This window comes from Grampus griseus (genome assembly GCF_964374135.1).
Source record: "Grampus griseus genome assembly, chromosome: 2".
Classification (NCBI taxonomy): domain Eukaryota; kingdom Metazoa; phylum Chordata; class Mammalia; order Artiodactyla; family Delphinidae; genus Grampus; species Grampus griseus.
The window spans coordinates 151,529,374-151,552,406 of NC_139018.1; the positions used below are offsets into that span (position 1 = coordinate 151,529,374).

At 39.0% G+C, this 23,033-nt stretch overlaps 1 protein-coding gene across 1 annotated transcript in view; it reads left to right on the forward strand.

Moving 5' to 3' along the window:
* TASOR2 (transcription activation suppressor family member 2) overlaps nt 1-23,033 on the forward strand; it is a 39,010-nt gene that overhangs the window by 1,941 nt on the left and 14,036 nt on the right. Inside the window, exons 5-13 of the mRNA XM_082647489.1 lie at nt 580-680; nt 4,267-4,370; nt 7,507-7,579; nt 7,677-7,739; nt 11,004-11,708; nt 12,023-12,310; nt 15,235-15,477; nt 19,276-20,143; nt 20,473-20,902. Coding sequence (XP_082503615.1) covers nt 580-680; nt 4,267-4,370; nt 7,507-7,579; nt 7,677-7,739; nt 11,004-11,708; nt 12,023-12,310; nt 15,235-15,477; nt 19,276-20,143; nt 20,473-20,902 — 2,875 coding nt within the window. The remainder of the gene's footprint in view (nt 1-579; nt 681-4,266; nt 4,371-7,506; nt 7,580-7,676; nt 7,740-11,003; nt 11,709-12,022; nt 12,311-15,234; nt 15,478-19,275; nt 20,144-20,472; nt 20,903-23,033) is intronic.

The window sequence follows — 23,033 nt, forward strand, 5'->3', positions numbered from 1 at the left end:
GAATGAGGTCTGTGGTTAAAAGATTGTCCTGTATCATTGTTAATTTCTTGATTTTTGCTAATTGTTTTGTGGTTATATAAAGAAATATTTTTCTTAAGGGTACACATTAAGAAGTATTCGGGGGGAAAGGAGGCATCTGTAAGTCTACAAGTATTTAAAAATGAGTTTTGAAGAAGGAAAAGGTAGTCAGGGGAAATGATGCAAGTCTGGCTGCGGTTCATCCTGTGGCACTGCATGGTCGGCAGTCCCATATTATCAAAAGTTCTTACGTAGTGTAATTTCTAGAAGATTCTCATTCCAATATGCATAATTCTTCCACATGTCTGGATATTTTGGTTATAACAGAAATGCATGCATTCAGAAAATGTGAACACATTTGCAGACCATGGTTTATGAGGTCACATACTCAAAAATCTATAATATTTATGAATATGTACATTATTTGATCTGGCGTTTATAGATTTAAGAATTTTTTGTGGTTATAATATTTTTGTTTGCTTTATATTAGAAAACCAAAACTTATGAAGCTGTAGTTTCAGTGTTTATTACATTACATGATATTGTTATTTTGTTTTTTAGACCACATGAACTAGATTTTAAGTATGTAATGAAAGTGTCGTCTTTGAAAAACAGACTACCAGAAGCTGCTTTTAGAAAACAGAATTACGTGGAGCACAAAGGTCTGTTCAGATATCATGGTACACTGCATGTCCTGAGCTTTGTTCCAGTTCTTTTCCACCCTCTCTTTCATACACACATGCACGCGTGCATGTGCACTCTCTCTCTCGCCCTCTTACTTCTGTTTTCCCTTAAGTAATTCTTAAAAGGGTCTTTTGTGAAAGGTGTAGAGTAGCTCTGTGATTCAGTTCTTGGGAGGTTCCCTTTCTACCTACTTTCTGGAGAGTTTATATCGTAAATGGGTGCTGAATTTTCTCAAAAGCTTTTTCTGCATCCATTGAGATTATCATGTGGTTTTTATCCTCCAGTTTGTTAATATGGTGTATCACATTGATTGATTTGCGTATATTGAAGAATCCTTGCATTCCTGGGATAAACCCCACTTGATCATGGTGTATGATCCTTTTAATGTGTTCTTGGATTCTGTTTGCTAGTATTTTGTTGAGGATTTTTGCATCTATGTTCATTAGTGTTATTGGCCTGTGGTTTTCTTTCTTTCTGACATCTTTGTCTGGTTTTGGTATCAGGATGATGGTGGCCTCGTAGAATGAGGTTGGCAGTGTTCCTCCCTCTGCTATATTTTGGAAGAGTTTGAGAAGGATAGGTGTTAGCTCTTCTCTAAATGTTTGATAGAATTTGCCTGTGAAGCCATCTGGTCCTGGCCTTTTGTTTCTTGGAAGAATTTTAATCACAGTTTCAATTTCACTGCTTGTGATTGGTCTGTTTATATTTTCTGTTTCTTCCTGATTCAGTCTCGGAAGGTTGTGCTTTTCTGAGAACTTGTCCATTTCTTCCAGGTTGTCCATTTTATTGGCATATAGTTGCTTGCAGTAGTCTCTTATGATCCTTTGTATTTCTGCAGTGTCAGTTGTTACTTCTCCTTTTTTCATTTCTAATTCTGTTGATTTGAGTCTTCTCCCTGTTTTTCTTGATGAGTCTGGCTAATGGTTTATCAATTTTGTTTATCTTCTCAAAGAACCAGCTTTTAGTTTGATTGATCTTTGCTATTGTTTCCTTCATTTCTTTTTCATTTATTTCTGATCTGATCTTTATGATTTCTTTCCATCTGCTAACTTTGGGGGTTTTTTTGTTCTTCTTTCTCTAATTGCTTTAGGTGTAAGGTTAGGTTGTTTATTTGAGATGTTTCTTGTTTCTTGAGGTAGGATTGTATTGCTGTAAACTTCCCTCTTAGAACTTTTGCTGCATCCCATAGGTTTTGGGTCGTGTTTTCATTGTCATTTGTCTCTAGGTATTTTTTATTTCCTCTTTGATTTCTTCAGTGATTTCTTGGTTATTTAGTAGCGTGTTGTTTAACCTCCATGTGTTTGTATTTTTTACAGTTTTTTTTTCCTGTAATTGATATCTAGTCTCATAAAGTTGTGGTCCGAAAAGATACTGGATACAATTTCAATTTTCTTAAATTTCCCAAGGCTTGATTTGTGACCCAAGATATGATGTATCCTGGGGAATGTTCCATGAGCACTTGAGAAGAAAGTGTATTCTGTTGTTGTTGGATGGAATGTCCTATAAATATCAGTGAAGTCCATCTTGTTTAAGGTGTTATTTAAAGCTTGTGTTTCCTTATTTATTTTCATTTTGGATGATTTGTCTGTTGGTGAAAGTGGAGTGTTAAAGTCCCCTACTATTATTGTGTTACTGTTGATTTCCCCTTTTATGGCTGTTAGCATTTGTCTTGTGTATTGCGGTGCTCCTATGTCAGATGCATAATATTTACAATTGTTATATCTTCTTGGATTGATCCCTTGATCATTATGTAGTGTCCTTCTTTGTCTCTTGTAATAGTCTTTATTTTAAAGTTTATTTTGTCTGATATGAGAATTGCTATTCCAGCTTTCTTTCAGTTTCCATTTGCATGGAATATCTTTTTCCATCCCCTCACTTTCAGTCTGTATGTGTCCCTGGGTCTGAAGTGGGTCTCTTGTAGACAGCATATATACAGGTCTTGTTTTTGTATCCCTTCAGCCAGTCTATGTCTTTTTGTTGGAGCATTTAATCCATTTACATTTAAGGTAATTATCGATATGTATGTTCCTAGTACCATTTTCTTAATTGTTTTGGGTTGGTTTTTATAGGTGTTTTCCTTCTCTTGTGTTTCCTGCCTAGAGAAGTTCCTTTAGCATTTGTTGTAAAGCTGGTTTGGTGGTGCTGAATTCTCTTAGCTTTTGCTTGTCTGTAAAGGTTTTAATTTCTCCATTGAACCTGAATGAGATCCTTGCTGGTAGAGTAATCTTGGTTGTAGGTTTTTCCCTTTCATCACTTTAAATATGTCCTGCCACTCCCTTCTGGCCTGCAGAGTTTCTGCTGAATGATCAGCTGTTAACCTTACGGGGATTCCCTTGTGTGTTATTTGTTGCTTTTCCCTTGCTGCTTTTAGGATTTTTTTCTTTGTATTTAACTTTTGATAGTTTGATTAATATGTGTCTTGGCATGTTTCTCCTTGGATTTATCCTGTATGGGACTCTCTGCACTTCCTGGACTTGACTATTTCTTTTCCCATGTTAGGGAAGTTTTCAACTATAATCTCTTCAAATATTTTCTCAGACCCTTTCTTTTTCTCTTCTTCTTCTGGGATCCTTATAATTCAAACATTGGTGCTTTTAATGTTGTCCCAGAGGTCTCTGAGACTGTCCTCAGTTCTTTTCATTCTTTTTTCTCTATTTTGCTCTGCGGTAGTTACTTCCACTGTTTTATCTTCCCGGTCACTTATCCATTCTTCTGCCTCAGTTATTCTGCTATTGCTTCCTTCCTGAGAATTTTTATTTTCATTTATTGTGTTGTTCATCATTGTTTGTTTGCTCTTTAGTTCTTCTAGGTCCTTGTTAAACGTTTCTTGTTTTTTCTCCATCCTATTTCCAAGATTTTGGATCATCTTTCCTATCATTACTCTGAATTCTTTTTCAGGTAGACTGCCTATTTCCTCTTCATTTGGTCTGATGGTTTTTTACCTTGCTCCTTCATCTGCTACATATTTCTCTGTTTTCCCATTGTGCTTAACTTACTGTGTTTGGGATCTCCTTTTCGCAGGCTGCAGGTTCGTAGTTCCTTTTGTTTTTGGTGTCTGCCCCCAGTGGGTAAGGTTGGTTCAGTGGCTTGTGTAGCCTTCCTGGTGGAGAGGACTGGTGCCTGTGTTCTGGTGGGTGGGGCTGGATCTTGTCTTTCTGGTGGGCAGGGCTGTGTCCAGTGGTGCGTTTTGGGGTGTCTCTGAATTTAGTATGATTTTAGGTAGCCTCTCTGCTAATGGGTGGGGTTGTGTTCCTGTCTTGCTAGTTGTTTGGCATGGGGCATCCAGCCCTGGAGTTTGCTGGCCATTGGGTGGAGCTGGATCTTAGCGTTGAGACAGAGATCTCTGGGAGAGCTCTTGCCGGTTGATATTACATGGAGCCGGGTGGTCTCTGGTGGTCCAGTGTCCTGAACTCGGCTCTCCCACCTCAGAGGCTCAGGCCTGACACCAGGCCGGAGCACCAAGACCAACCATGTCAGCCACACGGTGGGTCTAGGGAGAAACGGAATTTTTTACAATAGCATTTTAAAATAGGAAATGTTCTGTGTTTCTGGTTTTCTTCACAGTCTGTTGCCAAGATATGTGCTTCAATATGTATGAGGTGGAACTATCCAACAAACAAGGGGAAAAAGTAGATAAACTAACAGAGTACATTAAAAGGGAGCAATTGGTAAGAATCATCAGTTTAAAATATTATTATTATGTTTTCCTTAAATTGAGAAATTGATATCTATTTATTAGTTGGCTCCGCCTAGATTGAATTGTTTTAGCTTGCTTAAAAGGATTTTTTTTTTTTTTTTTTTTTGGTCACGCCACACAGCTTGTAGGATCTTAGTTCCCTGACCAGGGGTCAAACCCTGGGCCCACAACAATGAAAGTGCCAAGTCCTAACCACTGGACCGCGAGGAAATTCCCTTCAGAGGATATTTATCATTTAATATTTATTGACATGATATTTATTGGCTAACATATTCATCCCCTTTGTATCTTAGTTTACTTTTTCTGTGTCTCACTAGTCAGTTCATACTCCTGGTTTTAAGTATAGGAGGACAGTTTTTCTCAAATCCTTTTTTGTTGTTGTTTTTGTTTTATGATGGAAGAATTAAGTAGATCCCTAGTATTTCTGCATTAATCAAAGGAGATTGATTTGTGGGATATTTCTTTAAAAGTGACCCTTGTCAACACATAGGTGTATAAAGAAAGAAAAGTTGCTGCTTCTATTGTTTTCATAGCTTAGAAAAGCACGATTCTACTGAGAAATATGTAACATCCAAAGACCTCTCCACTGTGTTAACCAGGGCTCCTCGGTCTGAGGAAAGGAGTAGATGCTGACCTTATAGTGAGTGATTCCCAAACATCCCAAAGGAAACAGTGTGCGTGATGGAAGTGACCAAACAAGTCTGCTCAGCCCTTTAGTGGCACAACGGACTTATCCCCGTAGTAGACAGTATGAAACCAGTAAATTAACAGAATAGATAGGTGAGCTGCCTTGGGGGTAGTGTCAGGTAAGATGCTTGAGTTGCATGTAACAGAAATTCAAACTGGCTTAAACAATAAAGAGTTTTGATAGGCTTACTTTTCAGTTTTAGATGGTAAAGCAAGTTCAAGTGCTGTTTGCTCAGTGCTTTTTCTTTCAGCTTCTCCCTCCTCTGTGCAATAGTTCTGTCCTCGGCTGCCAGGCAGGGCTGCGTGCCTCCTTTTTGCATCCAGAGAGAACCCGTCCTCCAAACCATGGCTTATGTCCTTAGACCAGTTCCATCATCTGCATGTCTCTCAGCAGTAACTAGAAAGCGAATGGCCCACACTGATAAGTTCAGGCCACTCAGAGCCCACCTTCCAGAACTGGGTGCGAGGTCAGTGCCCCCCATTCTGCAGTAAGGAGGTGCAGTGGGTGACACAAGATGCTGAGCAGATAACCACTGAATATCGACTGGGATTATAGGCTATGTGTTTTTGAAGTAGTGTAGTTCATTTTATATTTGGAAATTCAAAAGAAGGAAGTTCAAAGATACTTTCAGAAAATGCATTAGTGAAGGATCTACTTGTGAGTGCTTCTGGTATTGAACTCAGGAGACTGGGTGCCCAGCTTTACTTCACAGTTTGTGTGTTAATTACTTAACAGAAATTACTTATCACATAAGGTCCTTCGCTCTCAGTGCTCCAGGCTGCTTTTCCTGCCTCATTTTATAATGAATAATCTTTACATATCGGTCTCCCTACCTAGACATTGAGCTCCTTGAGGGTAGGTATCATGTCTTAAGCATCTTTGACACCTTGGTGCCTGGTGTATAGTGGACGAGCAGTAAATGTCCCTTGTACCTACAACACTGGACTTCAAGAACAGTACTGAGGAAGGTCTCTTCTTTAAAAGGTGGTAAAGACATGTATGGCTGGATTTTTCTGTGTGTGAATGGAAAAGGCTAGAAGTAGATATTTCAAAGATTCTAAGATTTTTTTCCCCACAAAGGTTAAAATAGGAATTTTATATAGCCCTTTCAGCGCATAATTTGAGAGACTAATAAGATACACTACATATTTGTTTTACTTGCACATATTTTGGAATAAAGAAATGTACAGTTTTAAGCAGATACAGGATTTTACTTTCATCTATATTACAAAACTAAAATTCAGAATAATGTAGCTAATTATTGTCACTTTTACTCTTTACACCGATAAAAAAATAAAACAAGAATTACATCTGTTTGCTGATAAATACCAAAGATATGGGTATATATAACTGTTGATACATTTATTCAGTAATTCTTTCTTGAGTGCTTACTGTGTGCCAGAAGCAAAAAGACAAATAGTCCCTGCCATCAAGGAACTTACAAGACTATAGGAGACAAAAATGTAAACCAACCAATGCATAGGGGCTGTGATAGAAATGTTTGGACACTCACAATAGTGATTGTTCCTGTGGGTGAAGTTTCAGTCTCATAATTAGTTCCAATAAATAATTAGAAAAGACGTCTTTTTTTCATACTTGAGTTGTTGAATAATTTATTGATTTATCATATTTGTAGGCTTATGACCTGTCAATTTTTGAAGTATGTTTTATCACTTTATAAAGTGGTATATTTTATTGTTTTTTTAACTGACAAATTATTGTATGACATTGAATTTTATCTTTGTTAAGGGTATATAGGCTTTTGAAATGGTGACTAATGGGGAAGAAGAGCTGTTATCTCTGTGATTTAGAATGACAGAAGATGCCACTGAAGACTGTGGTAGAGGGAAAATAGAAGTATTTATTTTCATCTGCATTTCTTATAACCAGGGGACCTAATGATGTTATTTTCTTTTATTACTCATCTCTTAGGAAGCTGTAGAAAGGATTCTTTTAATGGATAGTATCTTCCAGTTTTTCTAGTCCCAGGATTCTGTGATATGTTTTGTATTAAAATGAGCTTAACATGTTAATCATAGGTCTGATTGACCTTGAATTTGTAGTGGCTAAATGGGAACAGAGCGGCTACTTAGCAGGATGAAATGTCCAACATGTCAATGAAAAAAATGAAAGACGTTGTTTCTGATTGATTTGTTATGTAGTTGAACACTATCCTAAAACTAACCCATGATGTTCTAGTTATTTATTATATGTAGCCATAACAAGGCCAAGATTACTTGAATGCTAAGGAACTTGCAGTTTCTGATACTGGGGACAAAATTGTCCTGATTCCCATAAATACTGACATTTCAAGAATTTTCTTCTTTAACTTTTCATGAGCTTAAAAATCACTGAAGAATGTGGTAGAGGGAGAAGGAGAGAGTAATTGAATCTTCTTTCTTGCTATTTTATGTTTAAGGCAATCATCAAATGCTTAGAAGATCGAGAATTTTTCATTTTACTTACGTCGTCAGCCTTTATGTCAGAAACAAGTAAGAACAACTTTTTGAATAAATGTTTTTCAGTATGTTTACTTTTATTGTATAAGATCAGCAACCTCACTTTTCTTCTGATTCTCATTCTGTGTAGGTTTTGGAGAGGAGCAGATGGGTCTTCACGGGTTGCATTTATTCCATTCATCCCCGTCAGCAGGTAAGGACCAGGACTGGCAGTTCACTGCACCTGTGGGCCATTTTTCAGTCTTCATCTTAAACTCTCAGCAGCATATGACCCTGGTAACTCTTTTCTTCTCTTAAATAACTCTTCCTTTACTCTCCCTGGTTAATCTTTCATCTCCTTTCTTTGTAGGCTTATCCTTTCCTGTCTGCTCCATGTTCAGATATCCACCTGCCTATGGACATTTCTTTCTACTTAAATGTCTCAGATGGTCCTCACATTCAGCATGTCCAAAACTGGATTCATTTGTTATTGAACAACAAGAGCTGGGAGTTGGTTTTATCATAGTCTCCCCGTCAGTAGGACTTAAGGTCCTCACAGAAGCACTTCCCTCTGTCTGGACTACTTGTCTCCTTCCCCCTGATCAGATGATGTTGACCACCCCCCGAGCCAGGACCAGGAATTGCCTGTTAGGGGCAAAAAATATTGCTCCTGCAGTATGTAAATAGATATACAGTATATCTGTGGTATTAGAATTTCAGAGGGCAGTTAGGAAACAAAGTCTAGAAAGGCTCTCTCTGGTGGGAGTAGATAATGAATAAAATTGGAGGAGAAGTGCTGGTCTAGCCACTTACCCATAGCTGTCAGGTGTCAGTTTAAATATCACTTTATTTATTCCCATCACCACTTTTCCTTCAATGAGGACCCCTAGGCTTTTCACCAATATAATTTAAATATTTATTTTTATAATTATTTAATGCCTGCCTTTCTTGTATTCTACTGCATCCCTACTGCTTAGAAATGTCAGGCACCTAAAAAATAATAAATGCTTGCTGAGCAAATAAATAAATTAAAGTAAATGAGTCATTTCTTTTTGTCATATGAGGAAATTTTCCTCATTGTTTTATAATCACACTGTGTATGTTTAAACATAATTTGTATATAGTATATAGTATTTATAAAGCTACAACCAACCCCAAAAAATTTTTTTAATTGATATTTTTAAATTGTATTCAGCTACTCAAAGCAGAGAACTACTGGCATTACCTGTTTGGAATAAGCAAAATATTACCAATTATAATAACATAATGGCAATAGCTGCTTGCATTTTTCAAGCATTTACTACGTTGATATTCTGCTAGGCACAATTGATTTCACAGCCCTTAATAGGTATTTTTATTATGACCATTTCAAAGATGAGGAAACTGAAACTTAAACTTGCCCAAGGTCAAACAGCTGAGTCTGAGCAGGCTTCCAGCTCTGTTCCCACACTGCCTCCCTCCATATGCAGGAGCTCTGCCTTTATTCTTATTTTTAGGTGTACACTACCACCTGAATAAGAAACATTAGTTCCTGTACCATTTGGTGTTGAACAGCACAGGATTTCTTTTTGAGTAAACATTGGATTGTTGTGTTCAATGTTCACAGCCTCCTCTAGTTCATTAAGACACTTTTCTATTTCTGGTCACTCAGAAATGTTCAGTGCTGTGGTTATTTGTTTTAAATTGAGTGACTCTTCGCTTAGCAGACTTAAAAAGTTCTTTTTCTTAGATTTCATAATAGCCTGTTACAAATCGTTCTGACTTCTGCCTTTCCAAATTCTTGAAATAATGAAGTAGTCTAGAAAACTACTGCTTTATTGTGAACTGTTAGTAGTACCTAAGAACTTTGTCATGTTTTATTTTTCCTTGTTACTATCTAAATGAACTGCAGAGAAAGGAATTTTTATTTTAATGGCTAGCCACATTTTCCTATTTATTTTTATTTGCCATTCTTTTCCTGATACCTGCTCAAGTATAAATGTATTCAGCTAGGTGTTTCTTAATTTTGCAGTTACTTTTTCGTTAAAAAGAATGGTATAATTCATACTTCAGTTTAGTAGGCACCAAAGGTCTTTATTATCTGTGGGTTTTTTATTACTGATAAATTACATTTTCTAGGATTTTATTACCTATTTCTCAGTGACCTGACCTTTTCTCTTTTTTCCCTGTACTATTTTCCTTTAGGTTATTGAGTTGCTGAAAAATTAGCATTTCAGTCAGAGAGTGAACCAGGGAGAGGAAGTAAAATACAGACTAGTCAGTCTAGTTACATAATATTAAAAAATTTCATTTGATAGAGAAGGTGATGAAATATATACCAGTAGTTACCATGAGACTTGGGGGTTACTTAGGGTTTACTTTCTTTTAGTTCAGCTGGTTTGTGTTGTAACTCTAGTTTCTTCCAGTTTTATTGAGATACTATATAATTGACATACAGCACTATATAAGTTTAGGGTTTACCAGCATAAAGATTTGACTTACATACATCATGAAACAACTACCACAGTAATTCTAGTGAACATCCATCATATCATATAGATACAAAATTAAAGAAAATAGAACAAAAAATTTTTTCCCTTATGATGAGAACTATTAGTATTCCCTTTCTTTTTCCTTCTTTGGCTGCGTTGGGTCCTCGTTGCTACAGGCTTTCTCTAGTTGCGGCTAGCGCGGGCTACTCTTCATTGCAGTGCACGTGCTTCTCATTGTGGTGGCTTCTATTGTCGCAGAGCACTGGCTCTAGGCACGCGGGCTTCGGTAGTTGTGGCATGCAAGCTCAGTAGTTGTGGCTCGCAGTCTCTAGAGCGCAGGCTCAGTAGTTGTGGCGCACGGGCTTTGTTGCTCCATGGCATGTGGGATCTTCCCAGACCAGGGCTCGAACCCGTGTACCCTGCAAAGGCAGCTGGATTCTCAACCACTGCGCCACCAGGGAAGTCCCAGTATTTACTTTCTTAACTTTCATATGTAACGTCAGCAGTGTTAATTATTTTTTATTATGTTGTACATTACATCTTTAGTACTTATTTATCTTATAACTGAAAGTTTGCACCTGTGACTACCTTCTTAAGAGAATTTGAAGTAGGTCATATAAGGTACAGATTAGATATATTTTAAAAGCAGAAAATGAGAATAGAAAAGTAATTCTGCCAACTCTAAATGCCGGTGCATTGAGCCCACGCTGGGCTCCTGGTCAGATGAGATGGAGCTGCAGGCGGGCCTGCCTTCTTCATTCTCACCTGATGATCCCATCTGAGTGACTCTTTTTTGGTTCTGTGTGTGCGTGTTTTCATATATATGGAGATAATATATGTTCATTAAGTGCATCCATAAGTCTTCTATTAATTGCTATTTAGATTACCATTTGAAACACTGTATCATATTTAACCATCTTGTAATTTTGTAACCTAAAGCGTTTTTTCCTGCATGTTTTTGAAAAAAAAAGAACTTTGGGTTTTTAATACATGTGTATATATTTTAGGGCTGAAAGACTTGAAAGTTGAAGATGACATCTCATTGAAGGTGGTACCTATTTTACCTGCCCTTAATTGTGCCCTGCTGGAAGCAAAGAAATCATTTTCTGAAAAAGGAATCTGTCTAAACACATTAGTAAAGCATAATCTCCAAGAACTGTACAAGGTGGACAAAAGTCCTTCATTGACTGCTGCTTCTCAGGATGGAATTAAAGAGACTGCATTCTTTGGCAAAGTGTCCAGTGGTTTTGACGTGACTCCTCCAGCTGAAAAGTGCCCTTTACAGTCTTTAACTCAGTTGAGATCTTATTTTTCAAATCCTAATGGGTACATTTTGGAAGTATCTACTGCACTAGACTTATTGGCAGAGTGTCCTCAGTCTCCGTGTATTTCAGATGGAATTTGTGATGCTGGATTTTCTTTAGTTATGACTCCAGATGCTGAATTTCACGACTCAGAGGCAGAAGTAAGAAAAGAAACAGAAACACAAAAGAATTCTGAAGAGATGTTTAAAGCAAGGCAGGGAGCTCTGGTCCCATTAAGTCCAGCATCAAATCTGAGAGTTCAGCCTAAGAGAAAAGCAGGTACGCTGCCCGTGGTACAGAGTAAAAGGGTGAAGTTGTGCCGTCCCTTTCCCAGAAGAACTCCTGCTGGAGCAAACAAGCGTCCAGACTCTCCCACAACTCTCAAGTTTCCTCAGAAAAGAGAAAACGGTAAGCATGGTCTGTATGGATTTTCAGATGAGCAATTAGTAATAACTGTTGTGTGTTAACCCTGTTCCTGTGTGACCATCCTGGACTGTAGCTTGACAGTGTCCGTTAGCTCTGTCCAGGTGGTCTGTGTGCATGCTAAAGTTGGAGAAGCACTAATCTAGATAACATGAAATTCAAGAAATAGGACAAAAGCCCACCCACCAAAAGCTTGTATTTCACTTGTAAAACTGCTCAAATCATCACTCAGTTGTTTACTTACCTGTCTAAGAAATAAGGTATTTCAGATGGAATTTGTGATGCTGGATTTTCTTTAGTTATGACTCCAGATCCTGAATTTCACGACTCAGCGGCAGAAGTAAGAAAAGAAACAGAAACACAAAAGAATTCTGAAGAGATGTTTAAAGCAAGGCAGGGAGCTCTGGTCCCATTAAGTCCAGCATCAAATCTGAGAGTTCAGCCTAAGAGAAAAGCAGGCACGCTGCCCGTGGTACGGAGTAAAAGGGTGAAGTTGTGCCGTCCCTTTCCCAGAAGAACTCCTGCTGGAGCAAACAAGCGTCCAGACTCTCCCACATCTCTCAAGTTTCCTCGGAAAAGAGAAAACGGTAAGCATGGTCTGTATGGATTTTCAGATGAGCAATTAGTAATAACTGTTGTGTGTTAGCCCTGTTCCTGTGTGACCATCCTGGACTGTAGCTTGACAGTGTCCGTTAGCTCTCTCCAGGTGATCTGTGTGCATGCTAAAGTTGGAGAAGCACTAATCTAGATAACATGAAATTCAAGAAATAGGACAAAAGCCCACCCACCGAAAGCTTGTATTTCACTTGTAAAACTGCTCAAATCATCACTCAGTTATTTACTTACCTGTCTAAGAAATAAGGTCATTCAGTTTCTGAACTGTCCTTGGACAAATTCGAGTGGAAGAAGAGGATCTGCTAAAATCAGGCACACTAAGAACAGATGGCAAAAACTGATAAGTGATAGTCTGAACATGTTTAAAGAGGGGGGAAAGTGCCTGGACTCTCCCAGAACTAGAGCATCCTGGGGCAGAATTTCTAATCCTTTGTGTGTTTTAAAAGTGGTCGTCTGGATCCTACTACAGACCTACTGAAACAAGGTCCAGTGGCCTCGAGACATATATATTGAAACAGTTCCTCAAGTGGTTTTGTTGCCCCCTGAAAACTGAGGGAGAATCAGCGTCCAGAGCCATTTAATGTGAGTCAAATGCACTTCAGTGAACAGAGCACAATAAATAACACAATTTTGGCTGAGAGTCATCTCAGATTACGTGTGGTGTATTTTGTTTAAAACTAGGGAACTTATGCTCTATGACCCCTTAGAGAAGAGGTGAGCAGACTTGGGCCAAAGGGCCCCTCAGGCATTACCTGTTGTCTCTGTACTTCACTGCGCTGGCACAGGTGGGCAGCTGTGACTGAGGTCTGGCCCTTCACAGAAAAAATTTGCCAACCCTATCTATAGTATTTTGAATTTAAAAATTCTGATGCCTAAAGAAGAAACATCGGAGGTGTGTGGATCCCCAGGATCCTAGCTAATTAAGATTTTACCCTGTGGTTTAACAAGTAGTTATTTCTGGCCAATTATAGTTTGAGAAATTGTGTGTGTATGTGTGTTTAGGAGGGTGGTAGAAAGAACGGCAGTATGAAGCAGCGACTCACACTCTACATTTCCTCACAAATTCCAGGCCAACCATATTGGGTTTCTCTCTATATGAACCATTTTAAAGGTATTAAATAAATTACCTATAATTCAACATATATGTTGTCACTGTTTCTCAAGTGTGCTAATTTCATCCACTATAAGAAATATGTTTTAGGGATGTCCCTGGCAGTACAGTGGTTACAACTCCACACTTCCAGTGCACAGGGCATGGGTTTGATCCCTGGTCAGGGAACTAAGACACAACATGCCACACAGTGTGGCCAAAAAATGAACAACAACAACGATGTGATTAAACCAGCCAAGATGACTAAATATAATACCACAAAAGCTCAAAAAAAAAAAAAAGAAAAGAAATACGTTGTATATTGTAGTCCAGTACACACAAATTCATACATTACTGAAATAGAAATTTCAGGGAGCATTTACCCTAACTATGTGTAATACAATCTGATATCTTCTGTTTCATTTAATAAAGAATTCTGGTTGCAACCCATTAAGTTTATTTTATAATACACCCATGGATTATTGCATGCAGTTTGAGAAACGTCACTGAGTGATGCAAATAAGCAGGGCAGTCCCTGCAGGATCACCTATTTTGTGTTTCTCCTTTTCCTCGCAGGACCTAGGTTGTGAGAGATGTTCCCCTCCTGCCCATGCAGATGTTACGCTTCCCCTAGTCTTGATCATCTCATCTTATTTTCTTTCTCTTCTTAATTTAGTCTTAACAGTTTTCCTGCTTGACTTATATTTTGCCTTTTTTTATGCTAAAAATTTTAGAAATTGTAACCGGTATAAAATCAGAAGTCTTACTCTAAAAGCAAATAAAACTGCTGCTTTATTGCCTTTAATAGTTTAGTAGGGAAGAAAATAATTAGACCCAGGGAAATGTACAACATTAAGAGAGTCTAAAAGCTTTTTTAAAAAACCATTTGTTTTTCTAACCTTCAAAAGAATAAAATGAAATTGGTCTCTTTTCTACATTTCACTAATAACCATCACATTCTGAAACTTTAATATGTTTTCTGTTCTCAATCAATTAGAAATAGTATTTTCCATATAATGTGATTTTAAAATATTTGCAAACATTCACATGTGTGATTATTTTATATAGTCAATGGGGAAAACGTTTTCACGGGGAACATTTATTAACTTTTTTTTAACTCTTAAAGGATTGAAACACTTTCTGCGTGTGATACAAGCAGGTTGTTAATAGTTTTTTCTCCTCATGTGCCTCCACCTTTAGTTCTTTCCTTCCTTCCCTGTGAGAGGTAAAGCTGAGCATTTTGTAAGAGAAATGAGCAATTATAATAGATTTATAGGAAGTTAAATCAGAAGAGGACTTTCTTCAATGTACCTTCCTCTGTCTTAAGAGATGATTTTTCAGGCAGTGTTAAAGCTTTGATATTTAGGTGTAGTGAAGGAAAATATGTAAGATGGCTCTTTGTGAACCTACAGTCTCTTCTCTACATTGTGATCATGGTTTTAACCATATGGCTTTATGGGAGCTGTGTCGCTTTTGTGTAAATTGAATTATCCGTCACCCTGTGCTGTGAACTAGCATGTTCAGCCTTACCTGCCACATCAGTCAGCAAAGATTATGGAATCTTTTTAAAAAATTAAGTCATGCCTTGTTTTTATAAAGTTATTACTCGGATATTTTTCTCCTAATCCTAATTAGGGATACAGACCAACGCTTAGCAAGTTCAAAAATCTTTTAATGAAATACCCCAAATTTTATATTTTGTTCCCCATTATTAAAGTTTCCCCCCCAAAACAAATCAAAGGAAAGCTATGCTGATAAATATGTGAGCCCCCTACCCCTTAAAAAACGGTGTCTTCTCTGCATAAGGTGCTGAAGTGCTGACTGCACAGTTTGTACAGACAACCAAATTGGATTGGAAAAACCAAGAAGCTCCTATTTCTGAAGATGTTCCAGTGTCAACGAATGCTAAAAGGGCTAGGAAACAAGAGACATCTCCAGTCAAAACTGTTCCAAGGGCTGAGCCACCTGTGAAGAAATCTCCACAAAAACAGAGGGAAAATATAGTAAAAGGCAATCAGAATCCCAGAATCAGAAAGCAGCCACAACCTGGTAAGAAGTCCTCTTCCTGTAAATTTCAGCACCGTAATACAGACTAATCGAGGTTATAAAATAGCATATTGAAGCAGTGTAAGATCAGTTGAAATCTGTCACGTTCTTATGATCTTCTTTAGTTCAGACACTGACAGGACAAGTAACTTGGTTTCCCATTGTGAATAAATTAGAAAGTGCAAAGATTCATACCTTCACTAAATAGACCCTACTTTTCATTCTGCAGAAAGCCTGAACGTGAACTGTTTAGCAGAGTTAAAGTATAAATGGCCTTTTTTAATGACTAAATTCACAAGCAAGTAGCATCTGGCAGTATTTTTCTGGACCATAATCAGTTATAAAAAGGATATTATAAGTTTGTCCAGAGGGAACTGTAAAGACATGGTTCAAAGCAGTCAGTAATCCCGAATCCTGTATTTCATTTGTATTTTTTCTTTTTTTTTGTTTTTTTTTTTTTCGGTCTGCGGGCCTCTCACTGCTGTGGCCTCTCCCGTTGCGGAGCACAGGCTCCAGACGCACAGGCTCAGCAGCCATGGCTCACGGGCCCAGCCGCTCCGCGGCATGTGGGATCTTCCCGGACCGGGGCACGAACCCGTGTACCCTGCATCGGCAGGCAGACTCTCAACCACTGCGCCACCAGGGAAGCCCCTCCCTGTATTTGGTTTTAAAAGGCATTAAATTAATTTTAAAAGCAGTTTTACTTTTCTACTTCTACTTGTGCGGAAGTGAATAACCAAGTCTCCTTCTGTGAGCCAGCAGCTGACTGCTAGTTCCGTGTTCCACCTGCTGGAACCTCCTCGTTGCTGGCACGTTCCCTCATCACCGCGGACCTCACTTTTCTCCCAGCTCCACGTCCCTCTTCGCACCCGTCTCTCTGAGTAGAGTGCAGCTCCACCAAGCTGCAAAATCTATACATTTTACAGTATCTTCGGTATTGAGTCCTACTGTGTTGTATGTGTGGTGGTGTTTTTTGTTTAGAAAAACCTTCATTTCCTCATATCTCTGTATTTCCGTCAATTTTCTGTCTAATCTCATGATTCTACTTTCTCTCATCTACCTTTAGGTTTTTTAAAAGCCTCAAATTTAGTGGAATTCAGGGAAAGAAACTCTTGTTTTGTTGGGGTGATGGTATTATGGATGAGCTTGGTTTTTTCTTTCCTCATTTTTTAAAAAAATTTTTTCGGCCACACCTTGCAGCATGTGGGATATCGGTTCCCTGACCAGGGATCGAACCCACACTGCCTGCATTGGAAGCGCAGAGTCTTAACCACTGGACCACAGGGAAGTCCCTTTCCTCAGTTTCGTTAATGTTGTTTATGGCTGAAGATTTTTCTGAAAGCTCCTCAGTCATATCACCGTACAACCTGTAGAGAGTCATACCCAACACAGACTCTCTGCTTGTCTCCCCAGGCAGTTACGAGATGGTCTTACCCACGGGTCCACATTTCTCTCCTGCTGTTTCCCAATGCGTGCCTTCCCTGCCAGGCACATGGTGCCACCCACACGAACCACGCCTGTTGTCACCCCTGTGCAGTCCCCTCTGCTCAGCTAAGTCCACACGGAGCCATTTCCTGATGCTCTGATCTGTACTCATTTCTCCTTTTTTTTTTCATTTCTTTTTTGGGTTTTTGAGAACATTAAAGAGTTAATTCATACTATTTTCCAATCATCTGGTGTGTCTTGGTCCTGTCTTTCCAATTAGTCTGTAAACAGGATGAGTATAGATACATACATAATGCATTGTATTCCCAGCCTTGTCATTAGAATTCCTTGTGCTGAATTGGCTTCTATATACTTGTAGGCTAATCGATTAGCGGGAGGAGGTGTGCAACTGGGCATTGGCAGAAAAGTGAGCCCAGAAAATGAAAAGTTTCCAGAATGGGTATTCAGAAAGAGGCCGATTTGTATTGCAAGTGTCTGTATATATTGTGCAGCCACATTCCAAGTTAAAATTTTAAGATTACCACCTTTTAAATAATGTGTTAATTTTTCTTTTATTTCTTAATCACCCATGCTAATCCACTTCATTTCTTTCACTTGAAATATCAGTTTAAGAAGGCTCAATCCTTTTGTTGCTGAAACTAATGGTTTTCTGTCCTTTTTAAAGTTTTCAATATAGTTTTTATTTACTGAACTCTTTAATTTTTTATAATTTATTTGGCATCATTTTATCTATATTTCTTAAAAGAGATAGATTATCAGTATTGTATTTTTAATTAATTGAAAACCTCTAACAAGTCAGTTATTAAATGATTTACCTGAAATGACACATATTAAAATGAACCCTTTTTCTTGACTCAATACAGTGTTCTCTATATTCGACCTTCCTCATAGTGATACTCAGTGTAAGAACCATAGTATTTAAGGATAGAATGAACTTAGTGTCAGTAAACACATCAGATCCTAAAATGAATGTGTTTCCAGTACACCCGGAGGGTTCACGAGACAGCCCTCTTTGGGCCACTTTCTCGTACCTCACCCCGTTGGGCTTTGATATTTTAAATAAAAACTGGGCAGTGGTTGATTAATTTTACCCTCCTCACCATACACACACTCTTGTCATTCTGTTTGATGACCTCATAGGCCAGAGTTTTCTCTGTAAATGTACTGTCATTGGGCTTTGCAGACAGGTCAGTAATTTATTTCAGACCTGCTACTGCTAATTATAAAGAGGAGCACAGTTGGCTTTTCTGTCCATCCAGCCACCTGCTACAGGGACTCACTGCCCAGTATTGTTGAGAACTTTGTCCTTCATGATAACCACATTTTAAAAGGCTGAATCAAAGTCCTGAGAAGGCAAGTAAACCACCTGAGAATGTTAGTTTTCTGACCGAATGCCAGTGGGTAGATTTGAGTACCTGCTGTAAGAAGAATTATCAGTAGATGAGGAGATTTGCTTTTTTGCAGATAGAATAGAGAGGAAATATTTTTAATGCAGAAACTGAAGTTTTAAAACTTGAAATTAATTGGCGATTCTGAATATTCTTCTTTTCTCATTTTTTATTTGTATCATAACGTATTATAAATATCATTATAACATCATAAACATTATAAACATCAATATGGTTAAAAATCATCTCTATTTTGAACTTAGGTGATTTCTCTAATAACTTGCCAAGGGAAATGATTTCTAAGAAAGTACATTAACCTTCTATAATATACACTTTAAACTTAGAAATTCTTAGATTTTCACTAGATTGTAAGCTCTCTGAGGGCAGGAGTCTTGTTTTCTTTTCTTGTTTTTGTTTTTTTCTCTTTGTATATTTCTTTAGCTGAGCAGTATGCCTTGTGTGTAGATCAGTACATGCAGGTTTTTTTTTTTTTTTTTTTGTGGTACGCGGGCCTCTCACTGTTGTGGCCTCTTCCGTTGCGGAGCACAGGCTCCGGACGTGCAGGTTCAGTGGCCACGGCTCACGGGCCCAGCCGCTCCGCGGCATGTGGGATCTTCCCGTACCGGGGCACGAACCCGTATCCCCTGCATCGGCAGGCAGACTCTTAACCACTGCGCCACCAGGGAAGCCTGAGTACATGCAGTTTTGAAGGGTGATTTCTTTTTAAATTAATATGCACATTCCTTAAGACTTGTTCCTCTGGTAAATACATTATAATACATCAGGAAGTTGGACAAGACCTCACTCTGGTAATAAAAATTTAACATACAATTTATGCAACATATCAAGAGGTTTTTCTTGAATATGTTGACTTAACTGTTGATTTTCACTGAACCATAGTAATATGACAAAGAATTAATTCTATGGAAATCAAGTGTTATGTGTCTTTTTTTCTTTTATGCTGAAGCCAAAGGAGAAACTTCTTCACAGCTTCAATCAGAAATTTCAGATGGTCAAGAAGTTATTAGCATAAGTACAGCTCAACCAGAAAATATCACAGTGGCTCCAGAAGACCCACCTGAAAACTCCATTGTCAACTGTGACTCCCAGGCCCTAAATATGTTGGCTGATCTTGCATTAAGCGCTGCTACCTCTACCACACCATCCTCTGAGCCCAGAAACTTGCCCTGCTCCTCTGAATTGCCACAAAATGATGTTTTGCTTTCTAAAGAACATTCTTTGCGTGGTACATCAGACCACGAATATCATAGAGGAGTTAAAAGTCAAAAAGGTGGACCGTTATCCAAGCCCTCTGATAAGAGTAATCTGACATCAGACCCCACGGTCAGCCAGGAGGAAGAAAGCTTGGTTGCTGGCATTCAGGCCCCTGCAGAAGCCCAGTTGGCACTGCCTGAGGAAACCCTAGGAAGTTCCGACGCAAGCCAAAGCTCTTTTGTTGCTGTGGAGCATTCCTATGCCCTGCTCCTTGCAGAACATTCAAAGAAGCATCTACAGCAGAGAGGGGCCCCAGGCCCTGCGTTTGCCAAGAATGGCACAAAAGGCCCTGAAGCGGGAACCCCAGTGGGGAAAGTGATGCCATTTCGGCATCAGCAGGTCACCTCCCCACTGCAGCAGCTTTCCGAGGCCCCAGCGCTCAGGCGCAGGAGCAGGGTGCTGCCCTCCAGCCTGCAGGACTTCTGCCGCTCTCATACCGTATTCAGCTGTGACGGCTCCTTTAAGGTCACTTTCATATGGGAAGCAGATTACGTGTTCAGCTTAGACAGCAAGTATACCAACAACCCCCTGGAGAAGACTGTAATCAGAGCACTACACGGGTGAGTAGGAGTGACACTGGATGAAAATGGATGAACTTTTCTGTTGAGATAAATGTAGCGAGAAGGGATACTTGTGCTAAACTCTGGGGAGGGAGAAGGAAGTGTGTAAAATCCAGTAACTTGGGAATAATACCAGGCAGATTCACTGTAATTATTTGTTACATCAACTTCATTTTTATTTTACTCATTGTTTCATGGTCATGTAATTTTTAAAATAAAAATGAACACAAAAACTAAGGTTAATAATTAAGGCACTTATTTATGATAAGATAATCAACTAAAATAGTCATTTTCAATGATTTTGGTTTCTTCTTTCTTTAAAATCTCAGGCCTTGGAATACTGATTTACCAGATAACATGGAAGAAGTGAGGCTTTTACTTCATATGTGGGTAGCTCTGTTTTACAGCAATCAAAACAAAGGCATACAATCATCCCGAAAAGTAGTAGAACACAGCAACCCAGCAAAATACGTGTGCATAAATAGCACATTAGAATCGTTTGAATTCAGTGAAATTGAGGAGTCCTCCGGTGTAGAAAGGTGCTCCGTAGACCCTCTGTTGGAGACTAATGAGGCTCCCAGAGGTCCTACTGCCAAAGTGTCCTTCCCAGACACTGACCCCCTGCTTCCTTTCATGAAACCACCGCCTGTGAGAGGCTTGGAGCTTTGGGTGCAGAATGAACAGAAAGAAATGTTTGCAACAGCAGGTCATCCAGAGACCCCGGAAAGCCAGAATTTCATCTATTCTTGTAATAATGAGGTAGGTAAAAGCTGAATACTGTAAATGCTGGTATTATTTTTGAAGAAATTTTTTTTGTACGTAAAATCACATTCATAACAAGGAATTGGTTTCTTTAGGAAAGTGGATTCTCTAGCTATGTAAAGGATTAGAATGCCAGAAACTTAGTTTACAAAGTCTGGATTGTCTGCAGGTGGAGCTTATCTACCATCCTGATTGAAGAAACAAAAGTAGGAAAAAAATCGTAGGCCTCAGATGATCTGGGAGCCAACCATAATTATGTAACTTTTTAGTTGTATGATTTGGGGCAAATTACTTGTTCTCTGAGCTTATTACTTTTTAAAAGAGGTGAATAATACTTATTCTGTTTACCTATAATAGTGTTTATGGATCAAATGCAGTAATAATAAATATAAAAAATCTTTGATAAACCTTAAAGGAAACTAAAATTGAATATATTAAAAAATATTTTTAAAAACAAATCCTGAGGGCTTCCCTGGTGGCGCAGTGGTTGAGAGTCCGCCTGCCGATGCAGGGGACACGGGTTCGTGCCCCGGTCTGGGAAGATCCCACATGCCGCGGAGCAGCTGGGCCCGTGAGCCGTGGCCGCTGAGCCTGCGCGTCCGGAGTCTGTGCTCCGCAACGGGAGAGGCCACAACAGTGACAGGCCCGTGTACCGCGAAACAACAAATCCTGAGACAGTAAATAAAATGCCAGACCTCTCATAGGTCTGCAGATAACTGTTTGTAAATATGGAAAATACACTTTGTTTCATTTCACTGTTCTCAACTGATAGGACAGATAATCGAATTTTTTTTTTTTTTTTTTTTTTTTTTGCGGTACACGGGCCTCTCACTGTTGTGGCCTCTTCCTTTGCGAAGCACAGGCTCCAGACGCGCAGGTTCAGCGGCCACGGCTCACGGGCCCAGCCGCTCCGCGGCATGTGGGATGTTCCCGTACTGGGGCACGAACCCGTATCCCCTGCATCGGCAGGCAGGCTCTTAACCACTGTGCCACCAGGGAAGCCTGATAATCGAATCTTAATTGGAGCAAATTAAAAAGTTGTATCAAGATTCTAAGTAAATGGATTGACAAAATAACTGCCTTTTTAAGCTTTCAGAGCAGATTTATTACAGAATAATTTTACATGGGTTTGGGCACCTTCAGTGCCTGTGTGAACATTGAGTTTCTGTACCTGGGCTTCCGTGGGGATTTGCAGGTCCAGGGGTGAGCCTCAGAGGGTCTGTGAGTGTCTGCAGATGCTCATCTTCATCAGAATGAAGACTGGTGGAACGCTGTGGGCCAGAGACTGGTCTGAGCCCTTCACTCGCATTAGCTCAGTTAATTCTCACACGGCCGGGTGAGGTAAGGACCGTGCCACCCATCTCATAGGTGAGAAGACTGAGGATGGAGAAGTACAGAATGGCCTGGAGGCACATAGTAAATTGTCCGGCCAAGACTCAGATCTGGACACTCTAGCTGTTTCTCAATGTCTAATTCTGTGGATGTATTTATGTATATATATGCACATATGTGTGTGTTTATATGTGTACACATAAAATATATGTTACGTGTGTATGCGTTTTTTTTCTGAGGATGGCGTTCATAAATTTCATCTTATTCTCAAAGAGATACATAAAATCACTACCTTAGAATAAGAAAGTATTTATGTTTAGTCAGGCAGATTTTATTATTACATATATATTTATACACACACTAGTTTCTTATAAAGTATTTTTGGTTGTGGTACTTTAGTAATGTCCAATTAGGAATGATTTTCTTGCAAACATGAAAGAGTATTAAGTAGAAAGTAGAATGTTAAAATTAACGATTCCTAACACTTTCTATAGCATATAATTAGAAATATGTTTCCGTCATCTTCTTGAATACTGTACCCATACTTTAAAGGTGCACACACATCCTGTACCACTCCCTATTCTAGGGCAAACTAGGATTATCAAAGTTTTCATTTCACTAAGAGCACAGGCATGGTGAGATTCACGACTATGGCCCAACATTATCAGCCACAGTATGATTGGGAGGGTCATAGAACTGTTCTCAGAATGAGTGTACCATCAAGAGTTTTCTATGCTTTGTATCTGGCCAGTCGTGTCCTCTTAAAACCAAGTCTCAGCTCCTCCCTGCCAATTAC